A 25,618-nucleotide genomic window follows, 5' to 3' on the forward strand; every position below is an offset into this window, starting at 1 on the left:
GGTTTAATTTAAAAGTATCAAAATTTTTACTAATGACTTTTTAAGTTCTATTTTTCCAACAAAACGTGAATTTATTGGAAGATACTAGTTTTTTATATTTTTATTGATAAAATCACGACTTAAATAGAAAGGCAGAAGACACAATACATACCGCTTGAAAAGCATAAAATATATGCTTGGCATCCTAAGAAAATTTTCCAAAATTCTAATAAATAAAATTAACTAACAGAATGTCTTTTATTTTAATTCAATCCCTTTAAAACCAAAGTATCTAAATAGGATACAAGAAAAATAATGAAATTTATTCCCTATTTCTATCAAATAAAAGCAAAACCCGCCATCGTACAGATCTCGCTGATAAATGAATGGAGAGAGGCGCCGAGTGGAGGCGCTCGAGAGTTGCTGTTTATTATGACTGGGCGGCGAGCGCGCGTGGAATTCGTGATGAACCGCTAAAATGACGTCACGATTAGCAAAAATTCAGCATCAAGGCCAACTTTGCCGGCCACGTTAAACAAAAATAAAAATAAAGTTAGTCCCGAGCGACGCCTCTGTGGAGCCAGACGAGCGAGTTTCGGCGATCAAATCCTACACAGAAACAACGGGTTCGTGATTTTAACTAATTTTTACTCATAGTCCTCTATCCATTTTTTTATTGGTATACAATTTAAATATATTTTGCAGATATTATAATAATAAAATTCATATTCATGGAGATAATTAATTAATTCAAATCGATGAAATAATTTGTAAAGCATACGGTCCTCCAGCGATATATAATCTGGCATAATTTTTTTTTAAATATTGCTATTAAAAATAAGTATCAGATTTTTAAATAATGTATAAATAAAAGAATTATTGAAAATAGCTATTAATTAATGTGGAATGTATTCTTTTAAAAAGCAAAACTGCCGTTCAGCGGGATGAAAGCCAGCATTTTGACCCTTGTGCTCGTCCTTGGGCTGGCTTTGGCCAAGGATCTCTGCAAAGAAGAATTAAGGACGAAGGTGCAGGGCAAAGTCCTTCTAGAGAGTGGAATTCTTGTGACCGAGAGTGACTCGTATCCTGCCGGCACGTTTTGGAAAGCCGAGGAGGAAGAAGGGCACTGGTGGGTCTGTCCCTGCCTCTTGGGAAACTGCATCAGAATTTGCGACAAAGGTTCAAACAAATTTTCATTTATAACATTTGCGAGGAATACAATGTTAACCATTTTTGTTTTTAAAATTAATTTAAATTTTATTCAATTTATAGAATTCGTGGAAGAAATAACTGAAGCGCTTAGTGAATATGGGCCTGTCCCTCACTATTCGTGGGATGAAATTGTTGAGAAAGACACGCCACCGATAGAGAGCTTCAAACAAATACACGACGCAAAATGTGACGGTATTTCGGACGTGTATAAAGAAGACGTCAGGATTTTGGCGAACGGCAAGATGAGATTGGAAAACGAGAGCAGGATTTATGATGCCGAGGATTACTGCATTGACCAAATGGTAAAAAAATATTTTAGGAAGGTTTGGGAATTTTTTTGCAACCCCAATTAAGCACTCAATTTAAGACTTTTCTAGTTTCTAGCCTCACTTTAAAACATGTAAAAAATTTATCCAAATTTTGGAGCCAGAATAACTGCCAAAAACATTTAAAAGACATTTATATCGGGTATCAAATTTTACTAGAATTTTTTTCAAGTTGAGAAAAAATATAACCAGCAGCCTTCATCCTCGTTGTTTCAATTTCGTCGTTTTAATTCTCGACCAGTTTCGACTTGATGACGTACGTCCTATTCATGAGGCAGCTGAGGCTCTTAACTGTTCTTTAATTAAAACGACGAAATTGAGACAACGAGGATGAAGACTTGTTTTTTTTCTCAACATGAAAACAACCTTGAATAGTCGCCTATTAAAAAATTTGTTTTTTCAAGTGGAGAAAAATTTCAATTTGATTTCCCTAGTCGAAAATATTTGTATCTCATTAGTGAAGACACTATTATAATAATATTACATTATAGCCTTTAGTAATTAAAACTATTTTAATATATAATAAATTTTCCGGAAAATCCAAAACAAAAAATCTCTGAAAAAGATTAGCATTGCATTCCGTCTAATTGTGCCCCTAAATACCATCTAAAATATTTATTTGTCTTAAACCTCCATATCAATATCCCAATTAACCCTGCATATAATGGCTTTTATTGTATATTTAATTCAAACACGAAAAATGTTTTTTAGGAAGGAGAAAACAGCATACATCTAGTGCACTGCCTAGAAGTGGAGTCTGAGAAAGGAATGTCTCCAGCGCAGTACGACATTTACACGTTTATTTTGCTGCTGAGCTCAATTTTCCTGATCTTGACCGTTGTGGCGTACATATTCAGCCCGCAAATCGAATCGTTCCACAGGAAAAGCGTGATTTTCTACGCAGCATATCACGCAGCGGCTATCTTCACCTTGGCTGTCAGTAGCTATTTTTCCGAGAAAATTCTGGAAACATACCTCTGCTTTTTAATTGGTAGGAGAGAAATGGTTTTTTTATTTTAAATATAATGATATATTTCAATTGTAGGATTCATCGGCTTGTACTTGGATTTCGCCGCCATGTTTTGGCTCAACTCTATGTGCATCTACATTTTCTTTGCTTATAAAGGGTGAGACAAGTTTAATCGTATTATTTTTCTAATAATTAAGATTTCAGGAGTAATTTGTTGATTTTTCCGACTTTTGGCAATTCTGTTTTTATATTTTAGCCGAAAATTTGGGCCATGAGTGGATTAAGAGATTCGAAATAGCAAAGAATGTTTTTTTCCAAATCGATCAGCATTTTAATATATATGCTGCTAAAGCTTTTTTCTTAAAATAAACTACTGTACCCATTTTGATTTGTTGCAGGATTCTTCGCGCGGGAAGTAACTACTTTGCAAAGTTTGCTGCTTATTCGACTGGCTTGCCAATCCTAATCGTGGCCGTGGCTCTAATTTTCAACCTGATCGACGACGAGGACTCCATTTTCAACCCCAATATGGAGAAGACATGCTGGGTTACAGGTATTAATTCTTAAAAAAATTTGTAGCGGAATTGTTATTAGCAAATATTCAAACCCCACGCAGGCAAAGCGCCCGCGTGGATTTACGGATTTGGACCAAGCTTGATTGTGCTTTTGGCCAACGTCGGCTTGTTGGCTGCAACCTGGGCAAGTGGCGAACCGGTCCGCACCACGGAGGAAACCGACCAGACGGTGCCGCAGGAAAAGGAACGGCGCAGAACGTATTTAATACTCACCCTCTTGGAGGGTTGCACGTTCATCGATGAAGCCCTCCCGTACATTTATGACGGTGCACACATTACCTTCATCACGAGTGTCTTCGTTGCTTTGCAGGGAGTTTTCATCTTTTTGCTCCTTGTGTGCGCCGACAGGTATGTGAGGAAGAGCCTGAGCAGCCGATTTTGTAAAAGCCAACGTGGTTATATAATCTAATAAAATTCATGACAATTTTGAGAAAGCTTTCCCCTGTTTTTGACAGTTGGATTTTCAATAAATTTATACTTTTGAATTTCCTGTTTAATTTGTTAGACCATAAAAACCTATTAAATTACTATAAAATCTGAAATTTTGGCATTGAAAATCTGAATTTTCTTCTCACTGAGCAGAGAATATTTACTTTTTGCAGAAAATCAGACCCTGGAAATTCTCATATTCCCTTAAATAGGGGCTTGAAAACACAAAAAAATCATCATTTGTGAACATTGAGTAAATTTATTTGTGGCAATTTTCGTTTAATGGCCCGAAACACTCATTGATTTATTAAAAAACAGTTTTTTAACTCAAGTGAATATTTAAATATTAAAAAATTTAAATTTGCAGCCATAATATGAAATTTAGTTGTTGGGGGAGGGAGGGGGGGACGCGTAAAATAAGCGCCGCATAAGATTAATGATCGGATTAACAAAAACTAAAACTCTGCTGTTCCTTGGGTGATGGAATAAACTTTACAAGAATATTGAATTAAAAAATGAAAACCTAACATTAATTATCCCAGAGGTCACCCCCCCCCCGGAAATGGTCGCTAAAAACCAGAATTTCATCCTAAAAACTGGTTTTTTATTGTTGCACTTTCGAATGCAGAGGTTAAAAAAATTAACGAAACAGTTTATCACCAAAATAAAAGCGAATTTGAAATTTGAACTATTTTAATAATAAACCTAATTTTATCGGAAAAACCAAAAAAATGTTGCCTTGCTGTTGTACACAACGACCTGCTCTTCTTCAAGAAGAGTCTCTGCGGCCTCAAAGACTACACGCATCATCGTGAGCCGCGTGCATCGCGGCGGCGACCCGCAGCATCCGCGGCTGCAACACCCACCAGCGCGCACCGAACTCGGCCAGTGTGTGTTTGACTATCGAGTCGTCGCTTTTTGGAATGCTGCACCACCCGCATTGAAAGACTGTTCGGCGGCACAGTTTCCTTCCAAGTGTTAGGCGTATGTGAATGTGTTCTTCTAGTGCAGCTTAAAGAGGAATGATACAGCAAAATCCTGGAAAATGCTTCTGGCCAATGCATGAACTCGTCTCTTAGGATTCAGATAAAGCCTAAATTGACCTAAGAAGCATTGTAATTTTTTGAGAAAATTGGCTGGAAAGTTAGCGTGCTTTTCAAATGGTAATGGCTGTCTCCTTACTTGAAATCCGATTTAATTTCAAAACCAAGAGTTTCACCAATAAGTGGCATACACAATTGGACAGATCTCGACGAGAGGAATCGGAATATGCCAAGAAAATGTGGTCAAGTGCTGGAAATTTTGGAGAAAATTGGCAAAATTTGAATTTTTACTGTATAGGACGGCCCTTTTTTATTATTGCAAATTGTTGAACAAATTGTTTATCAATCAATTGTTTATGGCATCCAACAATTCAAATAATTCTCAATTCTTGCCCAGTATCATTCCACTTTAAGTCATAGCAAAGAAAATTATCCAAAATTAAAAAAAAGGAATTACAAAATGCATATATTTTATTTTAAATCAATCACTTAAAAATCCAACCATCAAAACAGGGCTAAAAAGAAAAATAACGAAATTTATAATGGCAATAAATTAAACCAGGCTTCATCCTCGTTGCCAAATTGTCGTTTTAATCTCTCGATTATAGTTTCGACTTTCGACGTCATCCAGTACGTCCTTATTTTTTTTTTTTTGCTTTTTTTATCCCTGTCCGAGGACCGGAGGACCGGGAAGGGCGCGCACTGCACTAGCACGAGTGCCAATAACACCGCGAACGGATTGAATGGGCGCACCAGGCCGCACAGGGACCCAGCCCACTCAAGGGCCACTTGCCTCCGCACCGAGGACTGCATTGAAACGCTAGACATTCGTCCCGTGAAGCCAAATCACGCATGCTGGAAAGGTGCAAACCAGCAAGTAGCGAGTCGGTGCCGGTGCGCCTCCCAGCCCGTTGAGCATTTCGAGTCACTTAACTAACCACTTTTTGCCATCTCTGACATTGGGTAGCCAGTATTAGATCTCCGAACTGCTCAAATACCTCCCCATTGCTTTGACACTCCTGAGAATGCCTTAAAAATGAAAGCCAACGGGCTGGTCAATGAGTAAAAAAAATTAAAATCAATAAAATATCTAATGTCACATCATAAAATTACAAAAAATTCCGACATAAAAATTACATACACTTAACAAATATTACCCACCTATTCATGAGGCAAACATAATTCATTTCCTATTTTTTATCAATTAAAAGGGGAACCGCAGTTATTGTCTAGATAACTGATCACAGCGGTCCCCGCGGTGGCTAATAAAAATAGGGATAACAGTGCCGCGTGGAGGTATGCTCGAGATTTTTGTTTATTTTGACTGAGTGATAAGCCGTTATTACAATGACGTCACAGTCAGCCAATATCATAAATCAATGCCATTTTTTACACCCCCCACGTTAGGGGAAGGTAAAAATGTTAGTCCTTTTAGCGACGCCTCTGCGGAGCGAGTCTCGGCAATCCGATCCTACACATAATTTACTGCATTCAACAAATGGTATAAAATTCATTGTTTAAGTCAATGTTTATGGTAATCAATTTATGTTAGCTTAATAAGGACACCAATTAAGCTGGAATTAATCAATTTGAAGACTTTTCTATCCACACTTCAAAACGTGTTTACTTTAGTCTAATTGTTTGAGCCTGAAACTGCAAAAAACATTTTAAATAAATACGTTTTGCAATCGATAGGTTAAACATTATTTTTTTTCTGTATAAATTTTGGTTTTTCATGAGATTAAATTTCAATTGATTTCCTTAAATAAAAATATTTTAATCTCACCAAGGAAAAACTAAAAATATTATACATTATAGCTTTTAGTAACTAACCATGAAAAAAATTATTGATTGCCTTATTTTATTTTAGCAAAACAATCATGAAAAAATAAATGTTTTTAGGAACGTGCAAACTCCCTAGCTAATCTAGGAATGAAGTTTGAGAAAGAACCGTTTCCAGTGGAGCTTCAAATTTTGCTGATTATTTTGCTGCTGAGCTCAATTTTCCTGGTCATCACCATTCTGGTGTACACCTTCAGCCCGCAAATTGAATCATTTCACAGAAAGTGCGTGATTTTCTACGCTGCAAATCAGGCAGCGACTTTCATCGCCTTGACTGTCAAAAGTTATTTTGTCGAGGAAATTCCGGTAAAGACAACGCTCTGCTTTTTATTTGGTAGATGAGAAGATATATAATAAAAATGGTTCAAATTTAATTTTTGCTTCAATTCTAGGATACATGCCCTTGTATTCGTCTCTTGCCTCCATGTTTTGGCTCAACTCAATGTGCATCGACATTTTCTTCGCTTATGAAGGGTGAGACAAGAGTCGTTTTTTTTTATTTAAATTTTGGCCATTGATCGAGATTTCCGAATTAATTTTCCGATTTGGGTGGTTTAGTTTTTACATTTTCGCCAAAGTCGGTGTTAAGAGATTTGCTAAAATTGTAATTTTCAATATAATTAGAAAAAATTGGTAATCCTTCTTGCCTTTTGACAATTTTTTAATAACCAATTTTATTATTTTCCATTATACACCATGGAGTAGTTTCACTCAGCCAAATAAATAAGCATTTTTATATAAAAAGAATTAATTGATTTATTCCATTAAACTAATTTTGCTTAATTAAAGGGAAATCCACTGTGCCAAAGCTGTGGATAAACGCGTTCAACGAATATCCACTCTACAGTAATTGTATACAAATTACCCGAAGCCATATTTTTAAATTCACAAAAAGCTTTAGAAAATCAAAGACACGAAAATCTTTTCTTTCGAAGAAATGAGCTAAATCTGCTTGCAGAAATTCCAAATGTGAATTTTTTTATCAAATAATGATGATATTTTTATCGCTGGAGAAATCTTTTCATTTTTGCAATCAGCGATTTCAATGAATTTGAATAATAGATTTCCCTTTAGTTTAATCCATTTTTTATATGACGATTTTCAAACGAAAATTTAATTGATATCACTGTATTACTGCCCAGCGTCAAAGACTACTTTGCTATGAGATTTGAAATTCAATGAGAAAAAATGACTAAATATTACTAAAATCCACTTTACACATTTTAATTTTTTACAGAGTTATTCGCACGGGAAAATACTACTTTGCAAATTTTGCTGCATATTCGTCTTGCCTGCCAATCGCAATAGTGGTCGTGGCCCTGATTTCCAACCGGATCGACGATGAGGACTCCATTTTCAACCCAAATATAGGAAATCGAGTATGCACGTTAAACGGTAAGTTCTAACAAAACCCTCCCTTGTGTATAATTATAATTAAAAATTGAAACGGCACAGGCACAGGGCCCGTGTGGCTTTACTACCAAGGACCGAGCTTGATTTTGCTTTTGGCAAACCTCGGCTTGTTGTTCGCAACCTGCGGAAACAGCGAGCCATTCAGCACAATGGAGGAAACCGTCCTGACGGTGCCGCAGGGAAAGGAACGGCGCAGAAAGTATTTAATCATGACCCTCTTGGAGGGTTACTCGTTCGTCCAAATATCCAGCCAGTACTTTTTTGACATTGACTACAGTATCGTGTTCATTGGTATCTGCCTCGACGTTTCGAGAGGAATTTTTGTCTTTTTGCTCCTTGTGTGCGCGGACATGTGCTGAGGAAGAGCTTGAGCGGCCGATGTTGTAAGGGCCAGCGTCTAATTAATTTCATGAGAATCTTGAGGAAGATTGACATGTTTTAAAAGTTGATTTTTTAATATATTTTTACTTATGAATTTCATGTTAATTATTTTGGACCAGAAACTATTTAAATCGCTTGAAAACTGTAAAGTCTTAAATTTTGTAATTGAAAATATGAATTTACACTCTGCAGAAAATCAGACCCTGGAAATTACTCTCCTCAAATAAGGCGCGTCATTACAAAATTGGCGAACCCTGATCATGGGTATCTTTGGTTCTTCGCGGGGAATTTTGCGCCTTGTGTGCGCTGAGAAATATGTGAGAAATAGCTTGAGCAGCCGATTTTGTAAAGATTATAACGTTATAATATTGGATTTATTTTATTGGCTCATGATAAAATTGGACACTTAAATTATTTTAATTTTTGTAATTTATTTTTCTTCTACTATCTCCCTTATTTCGAAATGCGCTTATTATATCTCTAAAAAATTTGAGTCGAACGAAAGTGAAGAATTACACCCCGCATGCTGATGTACCCCAAATATTGGCGCTTGAGGGGGTTCAATGCATTGCACTCACGGAAACTACCAACATGCAGGCTAGTGTGTTTATCCACCAACAAACGATTCCTGGTAGTGTTCGAGATTTTTATTTATTTTTATTGATAATTGGCAATCGCAGATTACGTGATAAGCCGTTTACAATGACGTCACAGTCAGCAAATTACAAAATACAAAGGCAATTTTTTGCAGCCCCCGTGTTAGGGGAAAATAAAAGTGTTAGTCCTTTTAGCGACGCCTCTGCGGAGCGAGTTTGAGCGATCCAACCCTACACAGAAATTACTGTGGTCACCAAAGGGAAACCACCGCCACTGTACAGTTTACTGATCACACCGCGGTCCGCGGTGGCTAATAAAAATATGGAGAAAATAGGCACCATCTGTGGAGGCGAACAAGAGCTTTTCTTTATTTTGACTGAGCTCGTGATGAACCGCTAAAACGACGTAACGGTCAGCAAAAAACAAAATTCAACTACAAGGTCAGCTTTGCAGGCCTCGTTAGAGAAAAATAAGAATGTTAGTCTCCAGCGACGCCTCTGTGGAGCAAGACGAGCGAGTTTCAGCGATCCGATCCTACACAGAAACAACGGCGGGTTCTTGCATGGTATATTTCCTCAAATTTTTTAATCGTATTTCTGCATCAATTTTTTTTAATATTCTCTTCTATTAAAAATATATATCAGACAATTTAAAAGAAATAATTAATTAAAATAAATATATTAATTAATTAAAGTGGAATATTTCTTTAAAAAGCAAAACAGTCGTTCATAGCGGGATGAAAGCCAGCATTTTCACCCTGCTGCTCGTCCTGGGGCCTGCTTCGGGCAAAGATTTCTGCGAAGAAAAATTAAGGACGAGTGTGCAGGACGCAGTTCTACTAAAGAATGGAACTCTTTTGACCCGCGAGAATGACGCATATCCTGCCGGCACGTTTTGGAAAGACGAGGCAGAAGGGCACTGGTGGGTCTGTCCCTGCCTCTTGGGAAACTGCATCAGAATTTGCGACAAAGGTTCGAACAATTTTTCATTCACTACATTCACGATGAAAAAATAAATAAAATATGTTTATTTTTTAAAATTCATTTTAATAATTAAATAAGGTTGAATTATTAAAAAAAGCAAGAGAATATATCTCTTAATATCATGCTAAATATCTTGGAATTTTATAAAGATAAAGTGTTTCTGACCTGTTTTAGAATTCGCAGAAGAAGTAATTGAAAATTCTAGTGGATTTGATCTCGTCACGCACTTTCTGTGGAATGAAATTACTGAGACAGACACGCCACCAATTGAGTTCTTCAAACAAATACGCCACGCAAAATGTGATGGTGTTTCCAACATTTTAATAAAAGAAGACGTCAGGATCTTGGCGAGCGGAGAGATGAGATTGGAAAATAAAAGGAAGCTATATGGTGCCGAGGATTACTGTGTTCACCAAATGGTAAAAAAATCAATGTTTTGGCAAGGCTTGGGAACTGTTCTACACATTGGTTTTTCATGGGATTAAAATTTTATTTGATTTCCTTAGTCAAAAATATATCAATCGCACCGCAGGGAAGAAACTATAATATTACAATAATAGCTTTTAGTAATTAAAACCATAAATTAATTATTGCTTTTATCTCCTGAAAATTGAATTTCATTAGCAAAACAAAATCTCTGCAAATGATTGGTAGAGCCATTTCAATTTGCTCCTAAAATATTATTTCGCCTAAAACCCGCCATTTCAGTATATCCCAAACTCAGCAATTAATAAATTTAATAAATTATCCAATCATGAAAAATATGTTTTTAGGAAGGGAAAAACTCGATACATCTAATGCTCTGCCTAGCCGATCTAGAAGTGAATTTTGAGGAAGAAGCGTCTCCATTGTCTTCAATGGAGATATTTTACATTATTTACAGGCTTGTTTTGCTGTTGAGCGCAATTTTCCTGGTGTTGACCGTCGTGGCGTACACCCTCAGCCCGCAAATTGAATCGTTTCACAGAAAAAGCGTGATTTTCTACGCAGCATATTACGCAGTGGGTTTCTTCGCCGTGACTGTCAGCACTAGTTATTTTTCCGGGAAAATTCTGGTAAAGGAGCAGTGCTTTTTAATTGGTAGAGGAAAAATCGTGTAATTTTTTAAATTTAAAGTTTTATTTTTAAATTGTAGGATACATTGTCTTCTACTTGCATCTCTCCCTCGTGTTTTGGCTCAACTCTATGTGCATCGACATTTTCTCCGCTTATAAAGGGTGAGACAATTTTAGTCGTATTTTTGTTTTTAATTTGTATTTTTAATAATCAAGACATCCGGACGAATTTTTAGATTTTTCCGACTTTTTGCAATTTATTTTTTATATTTTTTTGCAGTTCATTTAAGAGAAGAAATTAATGCAATGTGTGAATGACCTCTATATGTTAAACCATGTGATTTGAAGCAGGCAGTGCAAAATCCAGCGAGCATGATACCGAGAACGCGCTTCCAAGTTCAATCGACGAAAGCAAAGAGTTTATCTCCCAAGTCAAGCAGCTAGTTTGGCACCACCAATTTTACGACTCTGACCAATTTTTTCGTCTGCGATTGTATTAAACAGCCTTGACGTATTTTTAGAGCCACCCTTGTACATAATTTCGGCTTTACAAAATAAAAAATCAATCTGAATCTGAATTCCGCTCTGCAAGGAATACACGTGTAGCTTTTTCTCACGTTTTATTTTATAACTTTTTAATGCCATACTATAAAATAATTGTATTTAACAAAATGCTTGAATGAACAACAATAGGAGTGGATTGTGAGATTCGAAAAAATAATTCACTCGCCGAAAAGAGTTAGAATTTTAATCAAATTTAATTTTTGAATATGCTCCTGGCAATTTACACATTTATACTATTTGTTACAGGGTCCTTCGCACGGGAAGTAACTACTTTGCAAAGTTTGTTGCATATTCGACTGGCTTACCAATCCTAATAGTGGCCGCGGCTCTGTATTTCAACCGGATCAACGATGAGTACTCCATTTTCAACCCAAAAATGGGAGACGGACTATGCTGGATAAACGGTAAGCTCCGAAAAATCTTCGAAATAATTGTTAATAAAAATTCAATCCCCGTAGGCAAAGAGGCCACGTGGATTTACTACTATGTACCGAACTTGATTTTGCTTTTGGCCAACCTCGGCTTGTTGTTCGCAACCTGCGAAAGAGGCAACCCCGTTCGCACCACGGAGCGAACCAACCAGACGGTGCCGCGGGAAAAGGAACGGCGCAGAACGTATTTAATACTGACCCTCTTGGCGGGTTACACGTTCATCATTGAAGTCATCCCGAATATTTATTACTTTACCATCATCATGAGTTTGTTCGGTGCTTCGCAGGGAGTTTTAATCTTTTTGCTCCTCGTGTGCGCTGACAAGTACGTGAGGAAGAGCTTGAGCAGCCGATTTTTCAAAGGCCAGCCTGCTCAAATAATCTAATTAACATCTTGAGAATTTTTGGGAAGGCTGACTGTTTTTTTTATCAGTTGGTTTTTCAATAAATTTATACGTTTGATATTCCTGGTTATTTTTAGAGCATAAAATCCAATCAAATCGGTTAAATAATATAAAATCTGAATTTTCCTCTCAATGAGCATTGAATATTTACACTGTGCAGAAAATCAGACCCTGGAAATTCTCATATTCCCTTAAATAGAGGCTTGAAAACACAAAAAAGCAATCATTTGTGAACGTCGAGTAAATTTATCTGTGGCAATTTTCTTTTAATGGCCCAAAACACTCATTAATTTATTTTAAAAACATATTTAAACTCAAGTGTATTTAAAAAATAAAAAATAAAACAAATTTTCTTAATTTGATATTTATTTATTAATTAGTTTGTTTATTTATTTATTCCTCTAACATGATATTGTAAGTAAAAACTTACGTCTGTTTGTGCTTAGATATTGCTGTAAGAAAATTTTCAAAACCAAATTTCTGTAAGGATGATCACAATTTGAATTTTCAAAATTGTAAAAAAGATAGGCAATTTAAGGTTTGGTAGAAAATTCTATTTTTCCTCATTAAAAGAGCCCTGATTTTCAAGCTGAGTCTACTATTTTAAAATATACATACTTAGTTCAGCACTAACCGATTGGACCCTAAATTTTTATTTGTTTATAATAAACGGTTTTTGCACCTAACTAGCAGATTGTCGAAATTTCATTAAATTTGCAGCCATGAAATTGAGTTTTTTTGACACGTCAAATTAGAGTTAAGGTCGCACACACAAACTAAAACTCTTTTTCCTAGTAGTGGAGATGGAATAATACATATATATACTTGACGGAAATATTGAATTAAAAAATTAAATTTAAAAATTAAGATGAGAGTAAACATTTTGCTTGTCTTCGGCCTTGCTGCATGAGACGGACGAAAAGTTGCTCGAGAACGGAAATCTTTTGACGCCAAAGCTATACTTTAAGTTAAACAATGCTTGCTGGACGTTAAAGGAAAAATAAGGAAAAGCCTAATAAATCTTATACAATATTACTTATTGGGTATCGGCGGCCGGCCTTGCATACGGGTCTGCAGGCGCGCACGTTGGGGCAGATCAGGACAAAGAGAGTCGCGACGTATAGCAGACAGAAAATGCCGCCCGCTTGAAAAGAATAACAATTAAGACCCACTTGGCATCGTCAGAAAATTATCCAAAATTCAAATTATTAAAATTAACATACAAAATGTATTTTATTTTGAATCAATCACTTTAAATCCCAAGCATCTAAACAGGGTTGTAAAGACAAATAATGAAATTTATTCCCAATTTCTATCAAATAAAAGGGAAACCGCTGCCACTTTACGGTTAATTATACTGATCACCGCGCGGCGGCTAATAAATGAATGGAGCGAGGCGCCGCGTGTTGGCGCTCGAGAGTTTCTGTTTATTTTGACTGAGCGGCGAGCGCGCGTGGAATCCGTGATGAACCGCTAAAATGACGTCACGCCGCGGTCGGCAAAAAACAAAAATTCAGCATCAAGGCATCAAGGCCAGCTTTGCCGGCCACGTTAAACAAAAATACAAACAAAGTTAGTCCCGAGCGACGCCTCTGTGGAGCCAGACGAACGAGTTTCGGCGATCCAATCCTACACAAAAACAACGGTTCGTGATTTTAACTAATTTTTTTACTCATAGTTTTTCATCGTTTTTTAATGCAATTTCAATCAGACTATTAGATGAAAGAATTTATGCAATTAGATCTAATAATTAAAGTGGAAATTCCTTTAAAAATCAAAACTGTCGTTTATTAGCGGGATGAAAGCCAGCATTTTCACCCTGCTGCTCGTCCTTGGGCCGACTTTGGGAAAAGATCTCTGCAAAAAAGAATTAAGGACGAAAGTGCAGGGCACAGTTTTACTAAAGAATGGAACAATTTTGACTGGCGACGGTGACAATTATCCTGAGGGCACGTTTTGGAAAGCCGAAGAAGAAGGGTACTGGTGGGTCTGTCCTTGCCTCTTGGGAAACTGCATCAGAATTTGCGACAAAGGTTCGAACAATTTTTATCCTCAACATGCGCGACGAATAAAAACATAAAATTTAATGTTGATAATGTTTAAATAAAAAAAAATATTTTATAAAAATTCATCAGTGTCTTAAATATGAAAATAGTCAGGATGTATGAACTGTTATAATTTTCTAGATAATGAACAGGAATTTCTGATCTGTTTTTAGATTTTGCGGAGGAAGAAATTGAATTTTTTAGTGAATATGGGCCCATCTCGCACTTTCTGTGGAATGAAATTATTGAGAAAGACACGCCGCCGGTAGAGAGCTTCAAACAAATACGCCACGCAGAATGTGATGCTGTTTCCGACATTTTAAAAAAAGAAGAAGTCAGGATTTTAGCGAACGGCAAGATGAGATTGGAAAACAAAAGCAAGCTTTATGATGCCGAGGACTACTGCGTTCACCAAATGGTAAAAAACCGTTGTTTTTGCAAGGTTTTGGGATAAAATCGGTTTAAAAGATTAGTATTGCCGTCTAAATGTGCCGCTAAAAATACCATCTAAAATATTTATTTTTCAAAAACCCATATCAATATCCCAATTAACCCTTTAATATATATATTATCCAATCATGAAAAATATTTTTAGGAAGGAAAAAACTCGATACATCTAGTGCACTGCCTAGCTAATCGAAAAAAGGAATTTAAGGAAGAACAGCCGATTACAATGTCTCCATCGGAGATATTTCACCTTATTTACACGCTTCTCTCGCTACTGAGCTCAATTTTGTTGATCTTGACCGTTGTGGCGTACACCCTCAGCCCGCAAATTGAATCGTTTCACAGAAAAAGCGTGATTTTCTACGCAGCAAATCAGGCAGCGACTCTCTTCACCTTGGCTTTCCACAGCTATTTTCTCGGCGAAATTCCGGGAAGGACTACGACACTCTGCTTTTTATTTGGTAAAAGAGAATAAGTTTAAAATTATTTAAATAAAATTTTTTTGCTACAATTCTAGGATACATCCCCATGTATTCGTCTCTCGCCTCAATGTTTTGGCTCAACTCTTTATGCATCGACCTTTTCTTCGCTTACAAAGGGTAAGAAAAGTTGAGTCATTTTTTCTTTTGAAATTTTGACCATTGATCAAGATTTTCGAAGTAATTTTCTGACTTTTAGAATTAGTTTTTAATTTTTTGCCAAAGGTTTGGGCCCTAAGTGGGTTAAGAGATTTGCAATAATTTCAATTTTCAATGTAATTCGTTAAACATTACACTTGCCATCCACAGAGTTTTGAAAAAAATTATTGATCGTTTTAAATGTCCTTCTCCACTTTCGAAAAATTTGTAACAACCAATTTGATTATTTTTCATATAAAAAATCAAACTTGTAAAAATGTTTTAGAATATTTATATTTGGTTTCAAAAAATTCAAACTGCAGATAAAATATTCGTTAATTAGCAGAACAATAAAAATATTGTTTCAAGTTAATTTTTCTTAATTTAGAATACTTTTTTAAATTAGTTTCACTCAGCTAGATTCATCCAAATTTTTATATAATTTAATAAAAATTTTAAAGTTCCCATCCTGGAATTGTTCAAATTGAATTTACCAGAATTTACACATTTTAATTTGTTGCAGGGTTATTCGCAAGGGAAGCGACTACTTTGCAAAGTTTGTTGCATATTCGACTGGCTTACCAATTCTAATAGTGGCCGTGGCTCTAATTTTCAATCTGATCAACGATGAGGACTCCATTTTCAACCCGAATATTGGAGATGGAATATGCTGGATAAACGGTTAGTTCTAAAAAATCTTCGACACAATTATTATTAAAAATTCAAACGGCACAGGCTTAGAGGCCAAGTGGATTTACAACATTGTACCGAGCTTGATTTTGCTTGTGGCCAACGTCGGCTTATTGTCTGCAACTTGCGTAAGAGGGGAGCCGGTCCGCACCACGGAGGAAACCGACCAGACGGTGCCGCAGGAAAAGGAACGGCGCAGAACGTATTTAATACTGACCATCTTGGAGGGTTGCACGTTCATCGATGAAGCCGTCCCGAACTTTTATGACGGTGCCTACTTTATCTTGATCATGATGAGTTTGTTCATTGCTTCGCTGGGAGTTTTAATTTTTTTGCTCCTTGTGTGTGCTGACAGGTATGTGAGGAAAAGCTTGAGCAGCCGATTTTGTAAAGGCCAGCGTGCTCAAATAATCTAATTAACTTCTTGAGAATTATAAGACAGCTTGACTGTTTTTAAAAGTTGATTTTTCAATAAATTTTTACTTTTCAATTTCTTGTCTATTAATATAGACCATAGAAACCAAAATACTGTTGAATCTAAAATTTTGACTTTCGAAATCTTAATTTTCATTCCAAGCAGTGAATATTTACACTACAGAAAATTATACACTAGAAATTACTCTCCTAAAAAAAGGGCTTTGAAACAATTTTTGGAATAAACAAACTTTTTCGGCGATTCTACGGTGAATGGTTGACCCAATTTTGGTTTTCAGCTCGGCAAAAGAAAACATATTAAGTGAAGAATGCACAGTAGCAGGATTAAGTCTGAAAACGCAGCGGAAGTGTCTCAAAACTAAATTTTTAAGAAATAATATGGTGGCGCCATCTGCTGGCGGCATCGAACAATAAGGGTGTATACAACTGGTTAATTTTAATTAATTTAGTTTTAATTTAAAAAAATTAGTCGCAGTAAATTCTTTAAAGCACAAGATAAAAAAACCCGTTTTCTTTACTTCAGCTAATTTTGGGTGTTCAATAAAGATTTCATTCGTTTTCTCGGCAATGAGAGCGCATATAAGTCAATCGATATCATTTTCCATTCAATCAATAATTTCTGGTTGTTGATTTTATTTTGCCGTAAAAATTACTGCTGACAAAACTTTTCTTTCTTTCGTCGCGGTCCGTGGAGACCACGTGGCCGCTGGCTGGCATCTGTCCTGTGCCCCACACAGGGAGCCTGCCTGCGAGGAGCCCCACGTTGGCACCGATTGTGGCCGTCTGGGTGCCCGCGTTACCCTTTTTGTTAATTAACATATCTCATGGAAAAGGTAATGAAATAATAATATGTGCAAAAGATACAATTTAAAGCAGTTTAATTATTTACAAAAAATACAGAAACGATTTTTTTTACAAGAGGGGAAGAAATATTTGAGTGTTTCACAGGAATCGCAATCAGAGCAATAAAGCATTCTGCCAAAATGTTCGAAAAGGCTGAGCCTCCTTGACAAATACTCCACGTTGTGTTGTGGGAGCTGATTTAAATTAACAATGAAATTGAACTTTACATTATTTAGCCACATTTGGTGGGCACAAGTTCCGGTGTCTTTACCGGCAACACAATCCAGAATAAAAAAAGATCCACCTGGGACTTCAGGGCTCTCCCACCAATCTACATCTCCGATCAAATGATCCACTCTGAAACAAAAGAAAGAATAATTATTAGAATTAGACTTAATGACAGAATCATATTTAACTCATAATTCCACATTTTTACGATATGATATGCAAAAGTGAAATTTCAACTATTAAAAAAATTTGTTTCCCTTACCGGAAATCCCAGCGCCACTTGAACGCCTTGAGTCGGTGCACCGGCGCGATGTGTGCGCTAACGCCCGAGAGATCACAATTAATTAATTCTAATGAATTCAGATTGGGGCAGAGGCTGAAGACGTCTCCAAGGGTGAACTCATCCTCTTCGGAAAGGCTAATGCCTTTGAGTATCAGTTCTCGAAGAGCAAGTCCGTTGGTCTCCAAGAAACTCCTCACAAGGTGCTGTTCATGGCTACCAGCAGAAATCCGGGCAGTTCTCAATTCTGGAAGGGTCGGAAATTGGACCTTTTCATCTTCCACGTCTTCCAGTTGAAAGGACGAGAACTAAAAATTTTTCAATTATTTTACTACTACTCAAAAAGGCTTTTTGAAATTTCTCACCCAGAGTTCCGTCACTTGTGTCAAGCCTGGCAGCAAATCGAAATCAGCGAATTCCGATGGGGCAATATTCAAAATGGTATTTTGCGGAAATGCTGCGCATTTACGGAATTCTTCTATTTCCATGGGAATCGTTTTCTGCATGTCCAGGCTTATTTCCCGGTAACTTTGAGCAAAGATGTCCACAAACACAAAGTCCTCCCTGAAGGTCTCGCATGAGGGTTCGTCCAAGTAGACATGGTTCGCGTGGAATTTTGCTAGTTTCTCGCATTGCTGCGTGATTGCCACCACTCCCGACAAACGCACGGAAACGTCTTCGATGCGAAGGACCTCCAAGTTCTTCAGTGCGATCATCGATGCCCATTCTCTCTCCTCAAGCGTGAAGCGGCCCAGACCATTAACGGTCAAACTACGCACATTCGGAATATTCGAGCCAAAAGAGCTGACCAACTGAAACAAAATATCGTTAAGTTGATATTTTGGAAATTTTTCAATAATAATTACCTCTTGAAAACGCGAGTTTGACAAGCAGAAGCACTTGCCGGCCATTCCCATCAATTCTGTAGTGTCGAAGTTGACATACTTTTTGGAGTTGATTAAAAACGGCAGACTCGCCCACAGTTTGTTGATGCGATCATCTTTGTTGCTGCAGTCTTCGTGAGAATGGTTCTTGATAGTATTCCACGATTCCTGGAGCAAATCACGCCTGAAAGGACCTGAAAATAAACAATTTTCGTTTTTGTTAAGGTTTTCGAGAAGAGACACTATTTTTTTAATGACATGAAACGCCCAAATATGTTTTATATTTTCATAACACCATGATACACTAGTAGTATGTGTTTGTTTGGATTTTTTATCTTTCACAAAAAAAGAGTAAAAACACTCATATTTTATATTTAGTGACGAAATGAACATTTTTGTCAAATTATCGTCATTAATTAAATTATTTAATTTGATTTCTCTTCAGAAATATGGATTTAATATAACTTTTAAGGGTTTTCATTATAAATTTTCCAATCAAATAATCGAAAAATGCCCTAATTGGTTTATTTCTGATAAAAATGCATCCCTGAACATCTCAACTTGGTAAAGTTAAAAAATTTGAAATGAATACGATTGGTGGGAAAATTCCTGGAGAAAATTGGACGTTTCAACGTTTCATTTTAGAAAATTTCTGTGGGGAAACCAGGAAAAACAAAACTGAAATGCAAAACATTGCCTTCGCTCTAATTTCCAAATAAATGAACATAATAAAATTATATTTAGAGAGTTTTCATTGTCTAAAAGGGCATCAGGCACGCGCGTGGCAGTATAAAATTTGATTAAGTGAGACAACTTACCAATGGTCGAATTCACAAGGTTCTTATCGTAGCTCTCGACGTTGTCGAGCACACTTTTGACGGCTAGGCTTAAAAGGCTGTTGCTTTTCACCTGAGAAAATAAGAATGTAAAAAATTATTTAAACATAGATCACGTTTTTTAAACATTTTATGTTATTTTCTTCATGCAGCAGCAGATTTATTTTCATTGTTTTGCACTTGCGGATCAAATAAATCAAATTAAAATATTTAAAAGAATAATTTCACCCCTTGCCTGTGAAATTTGGTTGATATAATCTTACAAATCCAGAGATAAACCTTCGCGGATTGCAAAACTGTTCGATCACATGTTACTAGATTTTATTAAAAACAGGGAGAAGCTGGAGCTAACTAAATATTATCAGACAAGCGTTTTGCGCTTCGCATCGATTGTCTTGGCAGTTTCCCGTCCCCAACATTGCACCGCGAGTGCCTGCCAGCGTCGGCGGCACATAAAAATCGAAAAATCCCGCTCGCGGTTGAAAGCTGTTCGCCGTGTGTCTTGAACTTTGCCAGAATTTCCGAAAAAATAATTAAAATTCGGCCCTTGAAAGGGTTTCAGGTTGGGGTTCCTTGAAAAAGGTCGGTTTGATGCGTCAGTTAAAAGCCATTCGCGAGCACTGTCGTTCGTGGTTTATTCTGCGACGAACGGTCGAATTTTGGCAAAAAAAATCATTTAAAAGCATCTGCCAACTGGCCAAAAGCAATAAATGCCCCTGTTGTGCATGTTGCACCGCTTCGCGAAATCAAAACCCGTGCTTAAATGATCAATAACCGAAGAGAAGCGGTACCAGCGTAAAAACCCTGTAGTTAAAGTGCTCAGGATGCGCAACCTGAGGAAGATTGGAGGTTTGAAGGGCGGAGAGTAAGCAGCGACACCGTCAAACATGCTCACAAACGCTGGAAAAGAAATTAAATTCGGCCTGGGAAGCGATCTCACAATCAGGTTGGGGTACCTTGAAAAAGGTCAAATGGGCATGCCGGGTTTTAGCCCCTCAAGAGCCCTGTCGATTGAAGGGGTCGTGGTTGACGCTGCGACGAACGGTAGAATTTTCCCAAAAAATAAATCCATTTTCGTCTCGGCCTGCAAAATAAATTCCTTTTGCTGTGCTCACGGCGCACACACAAAAACCCTTATAAAATCTATTTTGGCATTGCAAAACCGCTGAAAATCGAGATTCAGACATCCATGTTCGCACTCGTGCTCTTCCGATCGCCAAAATAAAAATTTACAGCCCCGGGGATTGGCGGCGCCCTCGCGCGTATTTTTGAAGTCCGCAATTGCAAAATCCAAATTTTCAATCCTCCGCCGTAATTCGCCTTTTAGCATAAACTTAATGAAAATCGGTTTGCATACAATATTCGCCAACCGGAAGAGTGCAGAGTGGTCATCGCGGCCGAAAACAATTTTTCTAATTAAAACCAGATTTTGAATATGCCATGTTCAGCTTAAAATCATTTCGCGTCGCACGCCAGATTTTATTGACATTAAATTGCCGTATTTTATGAATTCCATTTTAAAATTCCGCGTTTCCGGTTGTTCACCCTTGAAACCCCGATGAACGATTTAGTTCTGATTTGTTAAAAAATAATATTTATATGTTTTAGACTTTTTTGACTAAGAAATGGTTGACGTTAGTTGTTAAAAATTGCCAAATATGTCTCAAAACCTAAAAAATACCTTGAATACAATTCATAATAATTAACAAATTTATAATTTTGCTGATTTAGCGGATTCTTGATTTTGGTGTGACAAAAAATTAAGAATAGTCTCTTGTGCAACCAATTTTAATGAGTCATTTTTTCCGGTCGTGAGAATTTTAATTTCAAATCGGCATAACTATTTGAGCCCAAAAGAATTCATTTCGAAAGTTGGATAGGAATTAACGGTTAAGCGACAGAAATCAAGGCGAAAATGGACGAGATTCGAAAATTGGTCTTACCATTTTTAATGATTTTGAGAAGGTAGAGCAGCGCTTGCAGGAGCAGGAGAGACAGACAACGTGTTGCACGGGAGACGACCAAACAAGCATTAAAAGCCGCGATGTTCTCCTGCTCTCCTCCATAGACTCCTTCTTCTGCCAGTACGCATGCCCAGTGATATGGATGCCAGGTGCTTTTATGTTAAAAACCTGAGCTTTCTCCTTTAAATATTATGATGTTTCAACATTTTGGTGAAAAGAGTACGAAATACAAATTTATATTAGTACATTGGCATTCAAAATTATGAAAATATACGGGAAAAACGGCATGGGGGCTGCAAACACTGCAACTGGCAACCCTGGGTCCAACTGAGGCAACATAATATTCCCTCTGCCGCGCGTTTCTATCCCTCTAACGCCGAGCTCCAGGGCCGCGGCCAAAGTGGGCCACGCGGAGTGCCCGGACCGCCCAATATTTCCAAATCTTCACTATCATGCAGCCCGCGTTTGTGGCTGTCGCGGCTAAAATTTTATTTAGTGGTTTTTTTGGGACTCGGGCTGAAGGCAACCCAAATTCATTTTATTCAATTCTTTGTTTTGGCTAAAATAATTTCAAAATCCAACGAAAAATCATAAAAAATATCGAAAAATAAAGTTTCTACTCTTTAAGGCTTGTTTGCATACCCACACACTTACATTTTTTTCTCGAATTGTGTCTAAAAAGTAAGCGCGCAGCCGCGCAGCGCGAGCGAGGCCTAACTTTCCTGCTCAATATGAGCCGAGTGAAGTTTCAGGCTCAAATTAACCCCGAGCGGACCGATTCTTTTTTAAAAGCAAACATGTACCTGGCCGAAATTAATGGTTTTTCGACGCCGAAACCGGATTTCTGCCGACGAAATGTTGACCGGCCGGGGGAGGGGGGGTCAATGGTAGTGGGCTGTGGAGGCTCGGTGGACCCCGGTTAAAAATTTAGCGCCAGCTTAAAATTTCACTGAGCCTAAATAAAAATTTTTCTTCGTCAGCTTAATCTCGTCTGATCTGATTTAAAATTTTTAAACGGGCATCAAATATTTTAATTGAGCCGCGACATTCCTGAGTATTTACGTGATTCCCCAAATGGGTGCAACAATGGCCTTTTCATACAATGGATTAACCCTCAATGCCAGCTAACAATAAGCTGACTCACCAGCAGCGCGCAGAGGGTGTCTCGACTGTCATGTCATCTTCCCAGAGGAAGCGAATGTTTTTTTTCTGGAAAATAATTTACTATTGTTGTGCTTAGGCAAGAAGAATTTGCAGCTGCATCCCATTTCCGTCCGGACATCAGTGTGACCACCCAGGTAGCACACAAAGTGTCACTCAGACATCACTATCATGTCAAAATTTTACTTTTGTGATATCAGAAAATGACATTTACAATAATGCATTGAAAGACTGTTCAGCGGCACAGTTTCCTTCCAAGTGTAAGGCGTATGTGAGTGCGTGTTTCTAGTGCAGCTTAATTCCCCTCCTTTCAAGGCCCATTCCGGCTCTGCCCTCCCGGGTAGAGTTTTCGCGAGGTGTTTTTTCCAGGAATGGTGCCTTTTCTCACTGTGCTTTATATTTTTAGTTTTAACAAATTGTTTTTTAACATGTATGTGCATATCTTTTGGTGAGAATAAACTGGCCACGAGCACTGGAGACTGGAAAACTATTTTTGCACGCAGTCACACATCGTCAATAACGAAGCAGCCGCTTTATTTTTTTCAATAGTTATCTTGCGTGCCGGCGCCATAAAAGTGGAGCCTGTGTTTTTTCTGCTCCTCCGCACCGACTTCGTAAAAGAGGTTGATTTCTCGTCTGCTGCGACTTTTGTTATCGGTACCGAGAGGATGCCCTTTAAATAATTTATTGCATAAATCTAAAATTAACAAATTTGTGTGTGTGAATGCAGCCGGCTCACTTGAAGCTCGAAAAATTAATGAAAACTCCCTTCGCTTGGAAGAAGCTTTTCGCTGGCAATTTGTTTCGTCCTCAACTTTAATTTTTTGTTGACAGGTGCGGAAAATTTATTGAATTTTTCAAAAGATCAACTCAAACGACTACTCATTATTTTGTAAAATGCCCCGTTAGGAATATAAATATATTAAAAGGGGATTAGAAAGTGACCAAGATCAACTGCTAAATAAGTTAGTAATTTTCATGGGAAAATCATACTAATTGCGGGTGGCGAAAGTAAAGAAGAGGCAGGAAATAGACCACAAAGATAAAAAAAACAGACGAAAAAAACAGAATTGACAGTTGAAGTGTTGAGGCAGCTGTGCTACACATTTCTGAATATCGGGAAATCTCTTCTAAATTTTTAAAAACGAGGAAGAGGCGAATCGTTGTAGATTTTTCCAAAAAAAAAAAATGGATATTTATTAAATGTTCCCAAGAAATTCTCTATCAATTTTTAGAAAGTTGAAACCTTTGAAGATTACCCGAGCCGACTTCGTCTTAAAATAAATTTTAATTTGTGACCCTTCTCATCCGCGCTCTGTATTGGGGGACGTGCAAGCCTGAGCAATTAATAATTTACCTGGTGCACTATTTCTTCAGTTTCCAAAAGAGTTCAGTTTACACGATTTTATTGCCCAGGCGGCGTCTTTTATGTCTTACCACCGCCAGCAGCACGCAATTTTTCATATTTTAGGGTTACTGTGCAACCTCCACAGTTCGTATTTTCTCTGCCTCGGCAGTTGCCATCTCGCATCCCAGAGAATTATAACAATAACCTTTTTACACAATGCGACTGCGATGACTCAGCCTTGCCGCTTCACAACCAACGCACAAGGGTGCCTCGATATTTCTCCTCCAAATTTTGTCAAATAAGTCGCTTTGCCACCAAAAACCAGTGTATTTTTTTCTGGAAATTAATTTATTGTCGTCTTTGTTGTTATAAATGCGAAATAATTTGCATTTCCGTCAGAGCAGTGGTGAGCCTTCCAAAGTTTTGATCTACGGTCGTATTTTAGAAGACCGATTTTTTTACCGACATCTTGGGTGGTCAACTGTCAGTGAGAGATTTACGAGACAAGCTGAGCATTAAATACACGGCAATTCCATCCGCCAGCTAGGGGGTGCAAGGTCAGTTTCGAGGGACATCAAAGGTTTTTGTCAGTTGAAAGAACGCGTTGCTGGGCGAGAATAAAGTGTGCTTGACAAAAAAAACGCTTTTAAAGGAAATATAAGAAAAAGCAAAATTCTTAGAAATCAAGCTGAACTACTTGTTGATGGATGTCGGCTGGCCTCGGGTCTACAGGCTCGCGTTGGGGCAGATCAGGCCGAAGAGTGCTATGTCACGACGTATAGCAGACAGAAAATGCCGCCCGCTTGAAAAGAATAACAAGATCCACTTTGCATCCTCAGAAAATTATCTAAAATTCCAATAAATAGAATAAAAGTACAGAATGTATTTTACTTTAAACCAATCACTTTAAATCCCAAGCATCTGAACAGGGTTGAGAAGAAAAATATTGAAATTTATTCCCGATTTCTCTCAAATAAAAGGGAAACAGGCCATGTTAAACAAAAATAATAATAAAGTTAGTCCCTGGTGACGTCTCTGTCTCTGTGGATCAAGACGAGCGAGTTTCGGCGATCCAATCCTTTACAGGTATTGCGGTTCGCGGTATTTCCTTATTTTTTACTCATAATTCTGCAACTTTGTTTAATAGAATACTATTTCAAAGATAAATCAGACTATTGAATAAAAGATTAATGAAAATATTTTATATTCATTGAAGTGGAATTCCTTTTTGGAGCCTGAAACTGCCAAAAACAGTCAGAATGATCACATCAAAAACGAATATCGAACTTTTGCGTAAATTACTTCTTGGGATTGAATTTTAATTTGATTTCCTTACTCCTACCTAACTTTTCTAAAGCAGTGAAGAAACTAATAATTTATAACATTTATAGCTTTTAGTAATTAATACAATGTAAATTAATTACAGCTTTAACTACTGATTTGAAATTTGAATTTTGTAATTGAAAAAGAGATTGGTAGAGCCGTCAAAACTTACTCCTAAAAATGTAATCGTCAAAAACCCATTACAATATATCCCAATCCTGCAATAAATGGCTGTTATATATTTTATTGAATCCTGAAAAATGTTTTAGGAAGGAAGAAACTTGATCTACTACATCTAGTGCTCTGCCTAGCT

The 25,618-nt window shown here is 37.3% G+C and overlaps 4 protein-coding genes across 4 annotated transcripts; all 4 read left to right on the top strand.

The window, feature by feature from the left end:
• Positions 1-479: 479 nt before the first annotated feature.
• On the top strand, positions 480-3,547 carry LOC135935393 (G-protein coupled receptor Mth-like). The gene is made up of 7 exons (XM_065477673.1): positions 480-605; positions 904-1,158; positions 1,252-1,493; positions 2,229-2,508; positions 2,563-2,644; positions 2,886-3,040; positions 3,104-3,547. The coding sequence occupies exons 2-7, from the start codon at positions 924-926 to the stop codon at positions 3,469-3,471; spliced, it is 1,362 nt and encodes a 453-aa protein (XP_065333745.1). The 5' UTR covers positions 480-605; positions 904-923; the 3' UTR covers positions 3,472-3,547.
• Positions 3,548-6,466: 2,919 nt separating this feature from the next.
• On the top strand, positions 6,467-8,148 carry LOC135937435 (probable G-protein coupled receptor Mth-like 11). Its single transcript, XM_065480586.1, has 4 exons — positions 6,467-6,659; positions 6,769-6,850; positions 7,614-7,771; positions 7,832-8,148. The coding sequence occupies exons 1-4, from the start codon at positions 6,467-6,469 to the stop codon at positions 8,146-8,148; spliced, it is 750 nt and encodes a 249-aa protein (XP_065336658.1).
• Positions 8,149-9,262: 1,114 nt separating this feature from the next.
• Positions 9,263-12,262, top strand: LOC135935391 (probable G-protein coupled receptor Mth-like 6). The gene is made up of 7 exons (XM_065477671.1): positions 9,263-9,332; positions 9,500-9,738; positions 9,925-10,169; positions 10,524-10,830; positions 10,886-10,967; positions 11,616-11,773; positions 11,828-12,262. The coding sequence occupies exons 2-7, from the start codon at positions 9,504-9,506 to the stop codon at positions 12,184-12,186; spliced, it is 1,386 nt and encodes a 461-aa protein (XP_065333743.1). The 5' UTR covers positions 9,263-9,332; positions 9,500-9,503; the 3' UTR covers positions 12,187-12,262.
• A 1,468-nt stretch (positions 12,263-13,730) lies between these two features.
• LOC135935389 (uncharacterized) lies at positions 13,731-16,493 on the top strand. Its single transcript, XM_065477670.1, has 7 exons — positions 13,731-13,849; positions 13,999-14,237; positions 14,423-14,667; positions 14,845-15,157; positions 15,214-15,295; positions 15,837-15,994; positions 16,049-16,493. The coding sequence occupies exons 2-7, from the start codon at positions 14,003-14,005 to the stop codon at positions 16,417-16,419; spliced, it is 1,404 nt and encodes a 467-aa protein (XP_065333742.1). The 5' UTR covers positions 13,731-13,849; positions 13,999-14,002; the 3' UTR covers positions 16,420-16,493.
• The last annotated feature ends 9,125 nt before the right edge of the window (positions 16,494-25,618 follow it).

Source organism: Cloeon dipterum, chromosome 2, assembly GCF_949628265.1.
Source record: "Cloeon dipterum chromosome 2, ieCloDipt1.1, whole genome shotgun sequence".
Taxonomy (NCBI): domain Eukaryota; kingdom Metazoa; phylum Arthropoda; class Insecta; order Ephemeroptera; family Baetidae; genus Cloeon; species Cloeon dipterum.